Below are 14,709 nucleotides of genomic sequence, written 5' to 3'. Positions count from 1 at the left end.
ATGTACTCGTTGTGGGAACAGAAACTATTTTGTCTGCGGAGTTCCAGTCGGAGTAATGTTTCTTTAGGAAATCAGGAGCCTCTAGCCATTTAGAACATAATTCTTCTGGTTCTAGGCCACGTGTTCTATGGTCTGCAGGATTTTGATTTGTTGGTATATAATGCCATTGATTGGATTTTAAAGATTCGTGTATTTCGCGGATTCTGTTGGCAATAAACAGTTTCTGTTTCTTCTCAGAAACAATCCAATCAAAAACAACTCGACTGTCTGTCCAAAAAAGTGTATCGTGTATCTTGAGTGTTGTCTCTTTTTGAACTGTTTTGAGTAGTCGTATCCCAATTATTTCGGCCTCAAGCTCAAGTTTTGGAACGCTCAACGATTTTAAAGGAGTTGCTTTGCATTTACTGATTATGAAGCTGGTTTCTGTTTGTTTGGTGTTATTGTCATAACTCCCTAGAGAAATTATTGCTACAATAGCACAAGTAGACGCATCAACAAAGACGTGCAAGATGTTCAATGTCCTGTGAACTTGCAAGAAAATTGAGTGCTCGAGAGTGTTCAATGGGGGTGATTCGAAATAGTTGTTTAGTATTTTTTGCAGTGGTTTATGTAATTTCTCAGGTAGCGGTGTGTCCCATTTCAAACCCAGTTGCCAAATTTGTTGCATTACAAACTTGAAGCGTATAGTCACCGGTGACGCAAAACCGATGGGGTCGAAAATCGACGCAACAAGACTGAAAAGTTTTCTTTGGGTATACAATGCTGCATTCTTTGGAAATTCTTTCAATGGTTTTATGAAAAATTTATCATCTAAGAAGTTCCAGTTTTGTCCTAATACGCGAGTGAAATCTTATGACTCGTCTAATTTTTCACATGGAATTCGTTCCAGCACTTCAGGACAATTAGATAAGAACTTGGTCAATTTGAAACCCCCTCGTTGGAGGCACTCTTTGACCTGCATTACAGTGTCTTTCGCTTCAGCGATAGTGGGCAGCCAATGAACGTAGTCGTCCGTGTAAAATTGTTTCGTTATTGCTGCAAAAGCTTTGGGAAAATGTACTGCATTGTCTTTAGCACATTGATTTAGGACAAAGATGGCCAATGAAGGCGAACAAGTTGCCCCAAAAATCAAGCGAGTGAACTGATATTGCGCTATAAAGTTGTTTTTCGACTAGAGAAAGCGAAGTGCTGATTGATCTTCCTGCTTGACAGCAATTTGCATGAACATACTTTCATTACCTGCAAGGATTGCAACTGGATGCTCAAGAAAACGTAGCAGTATGCCAAGTAAGCTGTTCAAGAGATCTGGTCCTGTTAGGAGGTTGCTGATCAATGACTGTCCCCGATTCTTTGAAGCAGCATTTGCCACCCGTCAAACTTTTTTCCGGTTTGTTTGCATTTTCAACAGGATGATGAGGCAGGTACCATATTTTTTCAGGTTCAGTTTCTGTCATGGTTTTATGTAATTGTTGATTAAGTCTGTTGAAAGCGTTTGATCGTGTTTTTCTATCAGCGTTGGATTATAACCTAGTCTTTTCTCCAAGCACCGCAGCTGATTAAGAGCACAGTAATAATTAGTCTTCAAAAGGCAAGGCGTTTTTCAGGGAAAACCAACTTCATATCTCTCAGAGTTATGTCGTATAGTTTTCCCAAAAACCTTAAAGTCATCATTGTCTTCATCTGAAAGAACAGAACTGTTTTCTTGGGTTCCTTCACTTTCCATTTTCCAGAATTGCGCTACTAATTCGCTTAAATGTGGTTCTTCCGTCTGCTGTCTTGAAACATGATAAATAAATGGTTTGGTTGTTGTTGAATGGTGTCTAAATGTAGATTCGGAAGGATTGAGAGAAGTTTCATACTCCCCAGCTAATGTCCATCCGAGTTTTGTTTTCACACCAAACGGTTGATTTATGTTTCCGGGTATTACTTCGATTGGATGAGTGTCAGCGAAAATGTTTACACCTAAGAGGGCTCCAATTTTGCCACCAGTAACCTGAGGGAAATGGATGTGGCGGAGATTATTAAACGTGTCAAATATTTGATTCAACTCAAATATGTTGGCTGGTGTGACGTTCATTGCTGGCGAGCTGTATGCACGAGATATCTCAAAGCTTTGTCTCAATGATTTATATGGAGTTATAATGACTGGCGCTGTTATCTTTGAGAGTGGCATTTCGTTCTGGGTATTCACGTATTGGAGTGTAGTTGATGTTTTCGGTTCGCAAGGAAGTGCTGGAAAGTTTGTTATGGTGTCAATCAAGAATGTGAACTGGCTGCCATGATCTATGAGTGCATACGTATCAAAGGCCTTGTTGTCATTGACAAAAGACACCGGCATCAGCTGCTGTTGTTCAAACCAGTCTCTCAGAGGAGACGGCTTTTTATTTACGCAGAAGCTTTGATTATTTGAAGGAGAATCGAGGGTACTTCTCTGAGTATTTGACTCTTTCTATTTACCAAAAGATTGTCCATATCGACAGTGTTGTTGTTTGTTTTGGCTTGGTGACACTTCATTTGATGAATGCTCTGTAGGACCAAATGAAGCAGATCCTGTGGAGAACAATGCTGGCGGTCGTTTCACTTGTTTTGAAGGGTCGTGTAGAGTAGAATGATGTCGGCCGTTGCAGGACTGGCAGTTCTTTTGCGAAGAACAATTTTGTCTGAGGTGATTTTTGCTCAAACAATTCGTGCACAATTTGTTCTTGATAACAATTTTATATCGATCTTGTGGTGATTGTTTTTGGTAGTCGGGACAAGTTGCCAAAAAATGGTTATTATTGCAATGGGGCAATGTCGGTTGTTCTGCTGTTTTCCGTTAGTTTTTGTTTTGTTTGAGTTCGTTACCGGGGATGACCACTCCCTATTAGAAGTGGTTATTTGTGGTTTAATTGCAGGCTGCAAAACGGCGTTAGAATCGTCTTTGCCAAATAAGTTTTGGTTATTTATTTGTGATAACGATTTATAGTGAGCCATCGGAACACTAAAGTCTTTGATGAAGTGTATGTTGTTTTGTTGTTGTCTAAATGACGTAAAGGTTTGCTCACGATTGATGGTATCGTAAATTTGAGCATGAAGTTCTAAAAATTGTTGAAAGGAACGAAGTCACGCTGGTTCAGCTGCTGTTGTGAGCCTATGTTCAGTCCATTTCAACAAAATATTATTGTAAAGCACTTTTTCTTTCGTTTTTTTGAGCAATGTGGAACTCTGAAGGTCTGCCTGGAAGCCAAGGTATTCAAATGGTTGAATTAAGCGCTTTAGAAAATTTGAGAATGCGACAAATGATTTTTTTATTATTTGAATCAGTGGCGTGCCATGACTGGAGTTGATTTATAAAGGCGCTCACTACAACACTTGAGTCTCCAAAATGGTTCATCAGTTCATTTAGAGCTGTTTAATAATACGCTGAGTTACAGGAGTACGACTCAATGATTTGTTTTGCCTTTCCAGAGACTGAGTTTTGAGATACGTGATCCGATGTGTGTCAGTTATACCAGTATTATTATGAACCATAGAAAAGAAATTGTTAATCCATTCATGGTATCGCAGAGGGTTGCCATTGAAGTGCGGCAGTGAGAGTGGTGGTAGTTTGATGGCTTGCTTGTTACTTACAACGTTGTAGGCAATGTAGTTTTTGACTAGGTTTTCTGGAACTGGTGGTGGCAGACATTGCAATTATTGAGCAAATTGAGAAAGATTTGGGCTGCTGTTATCATTAAACATCGCAAATGTTGGACCAGGCAATTGGGAAGTTTCATTTTGGTGGTTATTGTTGTTATTATAAATTGTTGTGGCAGGGGGTCTGTGGTTCAATTGTAAATGATCAGCGGTGTACTTTTTGTCTGATTTTGGTAGACCTAGCAACTGGTTCACCGATGCAGAATTACAATCATTAATTGTATTTGTCCTGTATTGTTGTACAAAATGATTTGGCTCGATGTTATTCTCAATCTCATTCCGAACTAAGTTGTTGCCGAGGAGCTGTTGCTGGTGTAAATTCTGCCATGACTGTGAACTTTCAGCTATCTCATCTTCTGTATTGTGCGCAATATTCCTCGTTGCGACTGAGTTCACGATGCTAAAAGGATGGTTTAACAGCTCTCCATTTGCATCAATTATATATGATTCCCTTTTCCATTTGACGTCATTGTGTTTTGCGAAGTACCAGGGTTTGTTCGTGTATTCATTTGAGAATTGGACACCGGTACTGTGGGATAACTGTTCCTTATTTGTAACGAAATCGTAGTTTTTGCCATAAGAGCAGGAGGACACTGATAATTGTGAATCTTTTCTGTACTCATTGCGGTTTGCTGTACATTCTGAGTTTGAATTTGACACACTTGCTCTTTGAGACTTTGTACATAGATGTCAAGTTCTCCTGAGTCAACTCGCGGATCATGAGTTTTCGTTTTTGGTCTGACAACTGCTGGCACTTTTTGTTTGCCACTTATGTTATCTCTTGTAGTAGAAACAACTTGCAACTCCGATTGATTCTGTGCAGTAGAACTTTCTTAACCGATCTGTGTTTCACGGTTTTTCAAAAGCACTTGATCAGTTTGTTGAGCTTGAATTACTAAAAAGGGGTTCTGCGGTTGTTCATATGGCCGTGTTACCTGCTGAATGACACTAGGGGAGATAGTTGACATCTTATCAATATTGTTATGTACGGGAAACTGATTGTAAGGTTTTTTCTGAATACTAATTTCATTACCAAATTGATGCGTCTGCAGGTACATATCCTCAGCGGCAGTTTTTTGTTGTTGAGTTATGTTAGGCTCAACGTTGATTTTACTATATCTTGAAATATGTTCAGCTTTTTGTTTAGTATTTGGAATGTTGGTGTTATGTTGTTTAGTGTCAAAAGTTGTGCTTGTGGCTCTTGACAGTTGAATTTTTGGCAAATCAACAAACTTTTTGGTGGAGGTTACATAAACCTCGAACGAAACGTCTATTGGTTGCTTTGTTGGAAGTAATGTGATGTCTCCTGATGCGTTGGGATTCAGTTCGTTAGTTGAATTGTGTCAATGGCAAATGGATTTGTGGATGTATCCAGTTGTTGGTTCGCTTTCTCCTTTTTTTCTGAGAAGGTTTGACTACTTCTCAGAAATTTTGATAACAGTGGTTGTGGGTTGCTGTTTGTTGGCAAAAAAAGGGAATGTTTTGTCCCTCGAGGTATTGGTGGAGGTTGAAGTAGAGCTTCAACTTCATTTTTGTTGTTCTGAACCGCCTGTGTTGACTTCTCGGTTCTTGTTGGCGATGATCTCTTGGATTCAAGCAGGCGTGAGCTGCACTTCGAACTGACGCTAAAGTCATCTCGTAATCGTGTGGACGACTGGCTGATTTGTCCGTCGTCATCCAAGCTATTGACTTCATGTTCGAAGATCTGCAATTTCGAGAGAAGGTTGGACTGTCTTTCTGTTGTTGATGAAACTGTGCTTGGATGAGGGTTTTCGAGGAAAACTTTTTCAGCGGCTTTTCTCAGTTTTCTTTTGTTTCTTTGATGTTGTTGATTAGAAGAGTCAGCGTTCTAAAACTTTTTCTCTGTGAAATTGCGGTTTGCAGAAGATCGAGCTGATTCTTGAAGTTCAATTCTGACATCATGAAAATGTTCAGTGCGATTTGGCAGCTCTGAGTGTTTTTCTTTGTCATCTTGTTGTTTTGATCTTTTTCTCTTTTTCGAGTTCTTTCTTAATTAGAGATAGGTAAAAACGGCCTGAACATTTTTTCGCGGCGCAACTTTTTTGAAGGAAGGGGGATGAGATGCCCAACACCAATTCAACAAATAGACCTAATAATGTGTTTTTGGTTTGATAATTTTACCCAAAGGAAATCCCTCCAAAAACAGTTACACTACAATTGAAGCTAAATCTAGCTTTATGATTTTTTGTTTGAGAAAAACGGAAAACTCTTGAACGTGTAAACGTAGACCGTTTTTTTTTCTCAACAGACTCAAATAATTGCTAGTTTTGTTTACGAATTTTTGACCAAAAAATTTAGGATGACTAAATAATTTTTACATTAGACCATGGACTTTTGCTTTTGTTAGTTGCTCACAATTAAATTCCAGATGTTTTTTTTCAAGTGGACGATACCCTAAACAATTGTGTCTGAGACAAGGAATAGAAAAAAAGCTTCACTTAATTCGTAATTAGGAAAAAGGCGATGTGTTCAGGCAACACGAGCTACTGAACACAAATTAGGTAGCTTGCAAAGAAATTTTAATGTAGTGAGATCTTTTCTGTAGAACAATTTCTTTTATTTTTGCTGTTTTGAACACCAAACTGAAGAATCTTTTATGTGAAGGTAACATACGAAACTAGTCTTTAATCATCAGTCTTCATCATCTTTTAAGGTGACGTCTGAAACCAGTTTTTCTACTGTGACAGTTGGTGACTATTGTGACCTTTGGAAAAAAACTTCCTTCATCTAATTGGTAACGTCTGTAACCAGGAAAAAAAAGGACTTCAACTGTAACTGCTGAGACAGAGGACAAATTAAAAGAAAAATTTGAGCTTTGTAGAAGCTATGTTGCCATAAGTATTGATCAAGATTTTGCTATCTGAGTTGGAAAATTGAATGAAGCGTACAAAATGATCTTGCTTATCAGCTAGCTTTTTGATCAAATGTTTTCAAATATTCTGGCTCATGTAGCTTTCACTTTTCAATGACTTAGCAAAAGCAGCAAAAAAATATTTGTTTCGCTTAATTAATTTATTGCTGCTGTTTTAAACTAGCAAAGGGCTTTTCTTTCCAATAAAAGTGCAGCCATTCATCTAGAAAGAAAAAGCGAAAAGTGTAAAAAGATTCCAACAAACTTTAAGATCTGGTTCTGAAAAGGTAAAACTTTTCTATCAAAACCTTTTTGCAGCTTTTTTTATTAGCAAGCGTGTCCTTTTCTAACGGGATAAAGCGGCACTCTATTTTTGTTTTGATGCGCCTGAGTTTTAACTGTCATCAACTCTTTTTTTATCGAAAAGCTGCATTTGAATCCGTTTTTTTTGCCCAAAAGTTTGAAATATTGCCAGAACTTTCAGAAAACTAACAGTTGCTTCATTACTCAAACTATGGTATGAAAATTCGAGTTTTGAATCAATGTTTTTTTAAAGGGGGAACGGGACTTCTTAGGTAACGTCTGAGACCTAGGGCGATCATCTGCGGTAACGTCTGAAACCGAAAACAAATGTCATGGCCTTCTCTAGGTGACTACTGAAACCTATATTTTCCAAAAAAAAATGTCACAGTTCAGATTCTGATTTTTTTAGGTATAGTAAAAAAATGTCAAAGAACACCCGTTGTTATAGAACACCCATTGTCATAGAATACCCATTGTCGTAGAACACCAACAAGAGAGAATTCTGCCAACAATTAAATCTTTTAGATTTCCAGTAACTGTGTAAATTAGATTTCCACCACCAAACTGTCATCAATAAACTCAAATTATATTCAATAGAGCGGGCGGAAAAAAAGGGGGTGCTTCTGAGCAAGAGAAATATGTTTATCAGAAGGATTGCAAAAAAATTCGCACAGAAAATCATCAAAATCTATGTACTCTATGTGTAGAGAACACGTTTCTAGTAATGTAAATTCAGTAAGATAATGTTAAGTTCAGTCTCTTTTATCGTTTATCGGAGAGTTACTATTTTACAAGTGTTATTTGGACGAAGTCAAGTTCCCACTTTTTTGGCGGGAAGAGTTTCAACTTTTCTAATATTGGCTTTGGCCATCTTGAATCGATGCATCATCAACATTAACAATAGAGAACTCATCTAAATTGATGTATGTATATGATCTATAAAAGATATTATTGTTTGTTTTATTTTGTACATTTTCTAACTAAAATATTTAACCTATTTGCTTGCTGAATTTACTTAGTTCAAAAAAACTATTGTTCAAATTTGTAGCTTTAAGTTTTCAATAGCAATACAATGTTTTTTCAAGCTTTTAATAATGTTGGGCAAAATTATATCGATTATGTGTTTGCTCGTGTAACCATGAAACTATAATTGGTCTGGATATGGCTTCCAAGAATTCCTAAGCTCTGATGGAAGAAAAAGAAAACATTTTTGGTCTTGATGGCACCAAAGTCTTAAATTACAATCGATTAGACGTCGTTTGGGATCACATTCATTTTTGCGTAATGTTCAGGATAAAGTAGCTGAGAAAAAGTTTATTTTTCTAGTCCCGGAGAAATGTACTACTTTAAAAACCGAATTGTGAGTTTTGTCGGTATTTCAGAGAAGCGGAGTGGGCAGTGAGTAAGGGTGCAAAGAGTGCGACAGCCTCGGAGAGGATAGGGCAATTAGCCCAACACAAGGAGTTCTCCCCCCACTACCACATGCCAAGAGAGGTCAAGTCAGGGGTGTCCCCGGCAGCGAAAGAGGCCAAAGCCACACAGCGAGTGTGTGAACTGGCTAAGCCTAGGAAGTTATACGAGAAAGATTATGAGGTGAGACAAAGATTCAATTCTCAGTTTCTGCGCTTTCCTAGTTGCATGAAAAATATATTCCTAAGCAATCTCAATCAGAAACAAATGTGCAGTATTTTTGAGCTTGTTTTGGTCTGCTAAAAATTGCATTCAAATTTGTTTTGGGCGCTCACAACTATTGACAACCATTAGCCAGAAAATTTAAATATAGCCGGAAGAATTCCGGAAACGACTCGAAGTGGAAATCCACTTAAACGTCATCCAACTACTCATCAGCCAAAACGTGCCTCCACTAATTATGGTTATCTTGAAACAGAACCATAAAACAAAAAATTAAAAACAAGGAAATCAAATCTGTTAAAATATGATTAAAACTCTGATTAAATTTTGTCAAATTGAGATCCCGAAATAACTATCTGTACCAAAATTACTTCATCAAAACAACTAGTGCCTACTAAAAACAACTTATGATAATTTTTTTAACATACTTGAAGCCAAATCATGAAAAGAGCTCTTACAAACAACACGAAATCACATAAATCCAAAGAACAATTCTTTTTAACCAATAGGGCATCCATATGCTCGCAAAACAATAGACAAGCCCTAATAGGCTACAAAACTTGTCTCAAAAACGAAAAAAACACAAAAAACTGCAGAAAAAATTCAGATATATAGTTTCAATTTTTGCCATTTTGTCATATTTCTCAAAAAAAATTGCCTCATATCCACAAAACTGTAACCAATTGTTATCTTAAAAAATTCTCAAGTCATAGTGGTCTTTTCAATACCCGTTTGAAGTAGTAAAACGGAACAATCGTCAATAAATCGCAAAAATTAGCCCAAAAATCAGCAAAATATATGATAGACCTCCTAATTAGCATAAAACTCAGAAACCACTACCAAAACCAGCCTAAAATTAAAAACATTACAAAACTTCTTAATAAAAAAAATGAAAAAAATACTGCTTCAAAATGCCGCACTTGACCAAAAAATTTCGGTCGCTCACTGAATGTTTTTTTTCATACCTCAATCTCTCGCTCTGTAGAAAACAGCGATTTGAACAAAAACCACTCTCTTTTCGCTCCACTCTTCATTTTGTACAGCATCAAAATTACTCCAAATTTTGTCACGTGTTTCATTTCCTGCTTCAAAATTCACTCCAATAAAATTGATTAAAAAAGGACTTCTCCAATACTCCTCTTCGAGTCATAAAAATCAAGATTACCAACTGAGGGATTAAAAAATTAATCAAAGTTTAAGGATCATTGTTGGTGAAATTTTACACCAATTCTATTTGAGAGAGCAACTATACCAAGTCAATTTGGTACCGAGGCTATTTTATACCATGACTATTCATATTAAGAAATCGATTTCTCTTTTCTGAATTGGAAAACATCAATTGTAATCAATCTATGAATGCATCATGATCGAACCACTCAGTAATATTAATTTATTCCGTTTTATTTCTAGCCCAACTGGGGCTGTGTAGAACCGGGTGCCCTGAAAGCCAATGCAACCCAACGTGTCCAGCAACTCTCACAGCCAAAACCCCTTCCCCAGGATTACAAACTGGTCCGCAATGCTATCTGGCAGCCTAGTGAGTCCGCAATGAAGGCCACACCCTCGGCCAGAACTGAACAACTGTCCAAGGCGAAGAAAAGGAACGCCCTGGTCAGTTACGACGTTATTAGAGACTCGAATGGTCATACAGTGCATGAGAAGTATCTCTTCATACCCATGCGATCATTGTGAAACTCATTCTGATTTCTACCATCATCGTATTGTTTTATTTTGGACCCTGAAATGATCCCCCTCAATTGTAAATCAGATGTTTTTCCCCTTAAACAGGATTCATGTTCTGAAGCTGTAGTTATTGATTTTACCAATCTCCGAAAGAAATATACTTATATTATTGTTGTTGTTTAGCCTAGATTTGTTGTTTCAAAAACATAATCCAAGAAAAAAATTAAGCAATATAATAAATCCCAATATAAAAATTTCGCCTATTACAGGGGAAGAGGGGGGGGGGGGGTTCATTTGCCAACTATGAACGTTGTTGGTGATGAAAATAACGCCAACAAGGTTCAGTAATTTGATCGTGCGGTGTGCTTCGGATAAGCGCTTTATGCTTTTTTGCTTTGAAAATTATTCTATTTTACAGCATCTGTTTTCATTCTGTTTTATATAAGCTAGTTTCATTTCAATTTTGTAACATTGAACGATTCCGTGCTTGTTTTAAACTTAGGTCAAATCATTCTTTTCATCTTCATGAATAGTTATTGTCAACATCATTTTAGTGTGTCAATTGATAAATTATGCACTTCGATTTTTTCGTAATTCAGTGACGTCGTCAAGTTGGGTTCCATGAAAACTTCCAAAATTGATCCAGCCTAAATTAGTAGTCCTCGGCTATAACCCCGGGCCGAGAATTTCCCCCGAAAACATTGGGTAAAAGAGTGTAAAGAGTGTATAAATAAAAAAATTACACCCCTATTTCTCCGCTTAATTGAGGGTGGAAGAGTGTAATTAAAAGAGTGTAATTTTAAAAAATAAATCTGGAAGGAGGTAATGAGGATTGATCCCCCCATCTTCCCCCTGTCGATCATGTTACTTAATTCATTGTCTGCATTAACTATTGTGCCAATTGACACTAGGATCATATGTGTCAATTTGGCTATATTGGTAATTGTGTATGAGTGTAATTTTTTAACAGTCCACCCTAAATTACACTCTTTGCAAAGAGTGTAAAGAGTGGAGAAAAGACTGTAAATACAGTGTAATTTTTTAAAAATACAATCTTACCCTCTTTTTCCCTATAAATAGGAGTGGAATACGCATTACACCCTAATCCCCGCTAATTAGAGGCGGATTAGGGGTGAAAGCTCGGCCCGGGTCTCAATATAAATTCAACACCTCGCTCGAAATTAAAATCATCATTAATTTGCAGCCCAGCTACGTCCTGACGAACAGATTTTATTTTAGTAACGGTCGGGAAAGCGCTTACTAATTTTTCAAGAAACGGCTGGGTCTATTTTTGAATGGTTTTATGGGACTATTTGTCCAAATTACGTTTGTTTTGTTTGGTTTCTTTGATAATTATTAACACTGATAACAGACCTGTTGATAAGATTTGAGGAAAACCCCTATAGAAGAAAAACATCTATACACGCTAAGGCCCCTATAGTTAAGTTACTCGAACTTAAATAATAATACATGATTTTGTTTTCTTTATAGGCTGGGGTGTTTCACATATCTGCAATGTAGATTTTTGGATCAAGACAATTTTTAAAATGCTGCCCTTGAATTAAAAAGCTGAGCATGAAAAGACGCTATTTCTGCGTGGTAAAAAAGCTTACGAAAGTACCGTTGTCATTTTTGGTATCTAATCTAAAGAGTAAGCTTGGTCGCTATAACCCACTCAACAATTTGCGCTTTTTCTTAAGGGCTGAATTTGTGCTATCTATGTTTGGTGTCAGGGAACCATTGAAAATGAGTTCCTTGGCATTAACCCAACAATCTGCTTACAATTTTAAACTTTTGATAGCTAAAAAACTGTTTATCATTGCGCTCCAAATAAAACTTAGAGCAATTATTATAATTGTGCATGTTTGTCTTTCACTGCGCTTCCGTTTGACTTTTCGAGTGGCCTCTATCTCTCTCGGTTTGAATTTTGCTTAATCTAATGTGCCTTTTTGTGTAACAAATTTTAAAGCAGCTGAACTCAATTGATGAAAGTTTACCACTGATCTTGAGCGAAGTACGCGTCAAAACAAATCCAAACATTGCGACTCGGAGAAGAGTATAGGAGGCGTATCTTTTGGCCAACTTTTCTTTAGAGTGCCATTGATACAGGTAATGAAACGCGAGAACAATGTAGTTTTCCTGCTGATAGCAGAAAAAATGGAAAGCGCGACAGCAGAGAACGGCTTTTCCATGCCACTTTTTTGAAAGCGCGAGATATTGAGGTGCAAAAAAAATTAGACTGAGTGAGTGAAATATTTCCACGTGCGGCTTCAAAAAAATTTAATAACTACTGTTTTCTTCTTCAACAATTATAGCCGGTTTCAGAAAAAATAAAGTTGTTTTGATAAAGTTTTTAACTTTGTACTGACTCAAATCAGTGTAGGTTTTAGGTTTTTTTGAAAAATATTTGGCCTATTTTTTTGTATATTTGCATAGACGTCTACTGTTTGTAGCCAATTTTCATTACCAGCTTTTTGCAATTTTGGGGAAATTGACTTTTTGTTTATTGAGAATGAATACAAAAATTTGGATTTGGAAACTATTGTCCATTTCCTTCAGTTTTTTTTTCTTTTTTGTTTGATTAGTTTGCCTATTACTTGCTTATTATTGTGTGGGCCATTTAGTTTTGTGAGTGCACAAGAGCTGGTTCTTTTACATTTTCTTTCATTTTTTTTCACTTTACACAAAAACTTAATCAAATTTTTTTACACAATTTACCTTAATTTAGTTTTTACCTGATTTTTCTAGGGTTACTTCACTTTGGTTGCTTTCAGTTGTTTCATTACACAAGTGTTATTCTCAATTTTTTACAAAACGACTACCTTTACTTACGAAAACTTTTACCTTAATCATACTACTGGTCTTAATAAGCCCCGTTTACATGATTTGAAGATTCTTTCCAGGTAAGCTTGTCAACCGCTGCTAAATACGGAGCCCAATAAAATTGAGTAATAGTCAATTAACAAACATCAGATTGTTTACCAATACTTGGTTTTGTTTTTAAATCCACAAAAATGATTTTACATACAGGGAATTGTACTATAAAGCTTTACCCGAAAAATGGACCATTGAGGGATAAATTAGTGAAAAGCTGACCGAGACCACAAATAAACTAAGAGGAAATTATGAAGAAAGCTAGGATCTTCCCATGAGCAAACAAAACAAACTGTTATAGAATGAAAGCAGTTTAAGAACAGCACGAACTATTTATCAGTTGAATTGTTTGTCAGACTAAAAAGTTTGATTAATAGTTTGTCTTATCTGCCAAACTGTACAATTTTTTAAAAGATGCATTCTTCAATTTCAGTAACAATTATTTTCAAGTTTTCTTGAAAAAATCCCGAATGACCTACGTCCAATTGTTGTAAGAAAGGTATCTTTATGAGGATCAAGGCTTCAATAACGCTAAAAATAAATTTTCTGTCAAGTTTTGCGCTCATACTTGTTTTGAACTATTATAAAACACTAAGCCAGAAAAGTTTGTTGAGCTAAATTTACAGAAATCTTTCATATCTCCTTAATTTTGTACTTAAGTTCCTACTAGCGTTTCTGCATGACCTATTTGAAGAATTTTATTTATAATTTGTTTATAGCAATTCATTTTCTAGCTTTTACTGCAGTTGATGGCTTGATAATTTTCTTAATAGGAACAATTCATTCAAGTGACCGCACATTTTCACTCTATACGTTTTGTATCCGTTTTCCTCATGTCAAAACCAGCAGATGCCCAATTTTTGTTTTTTCGAATAATAGGGTTCGGATCCGTTGCTGTAACGTCTTAGACATTTGAAGACCTTGTAGAGAACTTGTGGGCACAGAAGGCGATAAGTTGTCTATTTTTACATTTCATTCTTTGTTCGCCTTATACACTTTTAAAAAATTGTCGAGCTAAATTGATAATTAACTTGGTCATGAACAGTATGTCCATCAAGTGAACAGATGAGAAGTCCATTTCCCCACTCAACACGGCTTTTGTTGCAATTTGTAAGTCGTAATGTAATGGAATTTTTTCCCTTATAAATTCTTTTCTTCCCTTATATTAGCCAAGCTAGGATTGTTTATGAGGTGCGCGCTAATGATCGTCCAGACAATAGTCTACAATCATCAGATTTTTGCTCGTTGATGACAAGTTTTTAGGCAGATTGACTTAGCAACACCTCCGGGTAATGAAAACGCAGCACCTCACTTCATTTCAGTCACGATTTGTCTGGTGACCGGACAATAGATCGAAAGGACAACAGATCGAAAACAGAAAAATTGGGACAATAGATCGAAAATTAATCTCTATTCTTATTGGTTGAAATTAAGCATTATGGCCATGCCTTAGCGGCCCGTGGGACTTGATATGAATCTATCACAACCGAACAAAATATCACAACAGAACATGTTATATGCTGTATAATATGAGCGCTCAAACCTGATTGGCCACGCAACTTAAATAATTTAATTTTCGATCTATTGTCCCAATTTTTGCTTTCGATCTGTTGTCTTTCGATCTATTGTCCTAGCACCGATTTGTCTGATTGATAACGCACATCTCAAAC

The 14,709-nt window shown here is 36.5% G+C and overlaps 1 protein-coding gene across 4 annotated transcripts in view; it reads left to right on the top strand.

Annotated features, from left to right (window-relative positions):
• The window catches only part of LOC142338379 (uncharacterized), an 82,888-nt gene that overhangs the window by 21,329 nt on the left and 46,850 nt on the right, over positions 1-14,709 (top strand). For 2 of the 4 annotated variants that reach the window (XM_075388108.1, XM_075388106.1), the window contains exons 6-7: positions 8,233-8,443; positions 9,893-10,093. In XM_075388108.1, the coding sequence (XP_075244223.1) occupies positions 8,233-8,443; positions 9,893-10,093 (412 nt within the window). The remainder of the gene's footprint in view (positions 1-8,232; positions 8,444-9,892; positions 10,094-14,709) is intronic. The other 2 variants (XM_075388109.1, XM_075388107.1) reach the window with 1 other exon arrangement.

Source organism: Convolutriloba macropyga, chromosome 4 (genome assembly GCF_964194025.1).
Source record: "Convolutriloba macropyga chromosome 4, txConMacr16.3, whole genome shotgun sequence".
Classification (NCBI taxonomy): Eukaryota; Metazoa; Xenacoelomorpha; order Acoela; family Convolutidae; genus Convolutriloba; species Convolutriloba macropyga.
The sequence above is the reverse complement of the archived record's forward strand: the minus strand, read 5'-3'. Positions and strand labels throughout refer to the sequence as shown.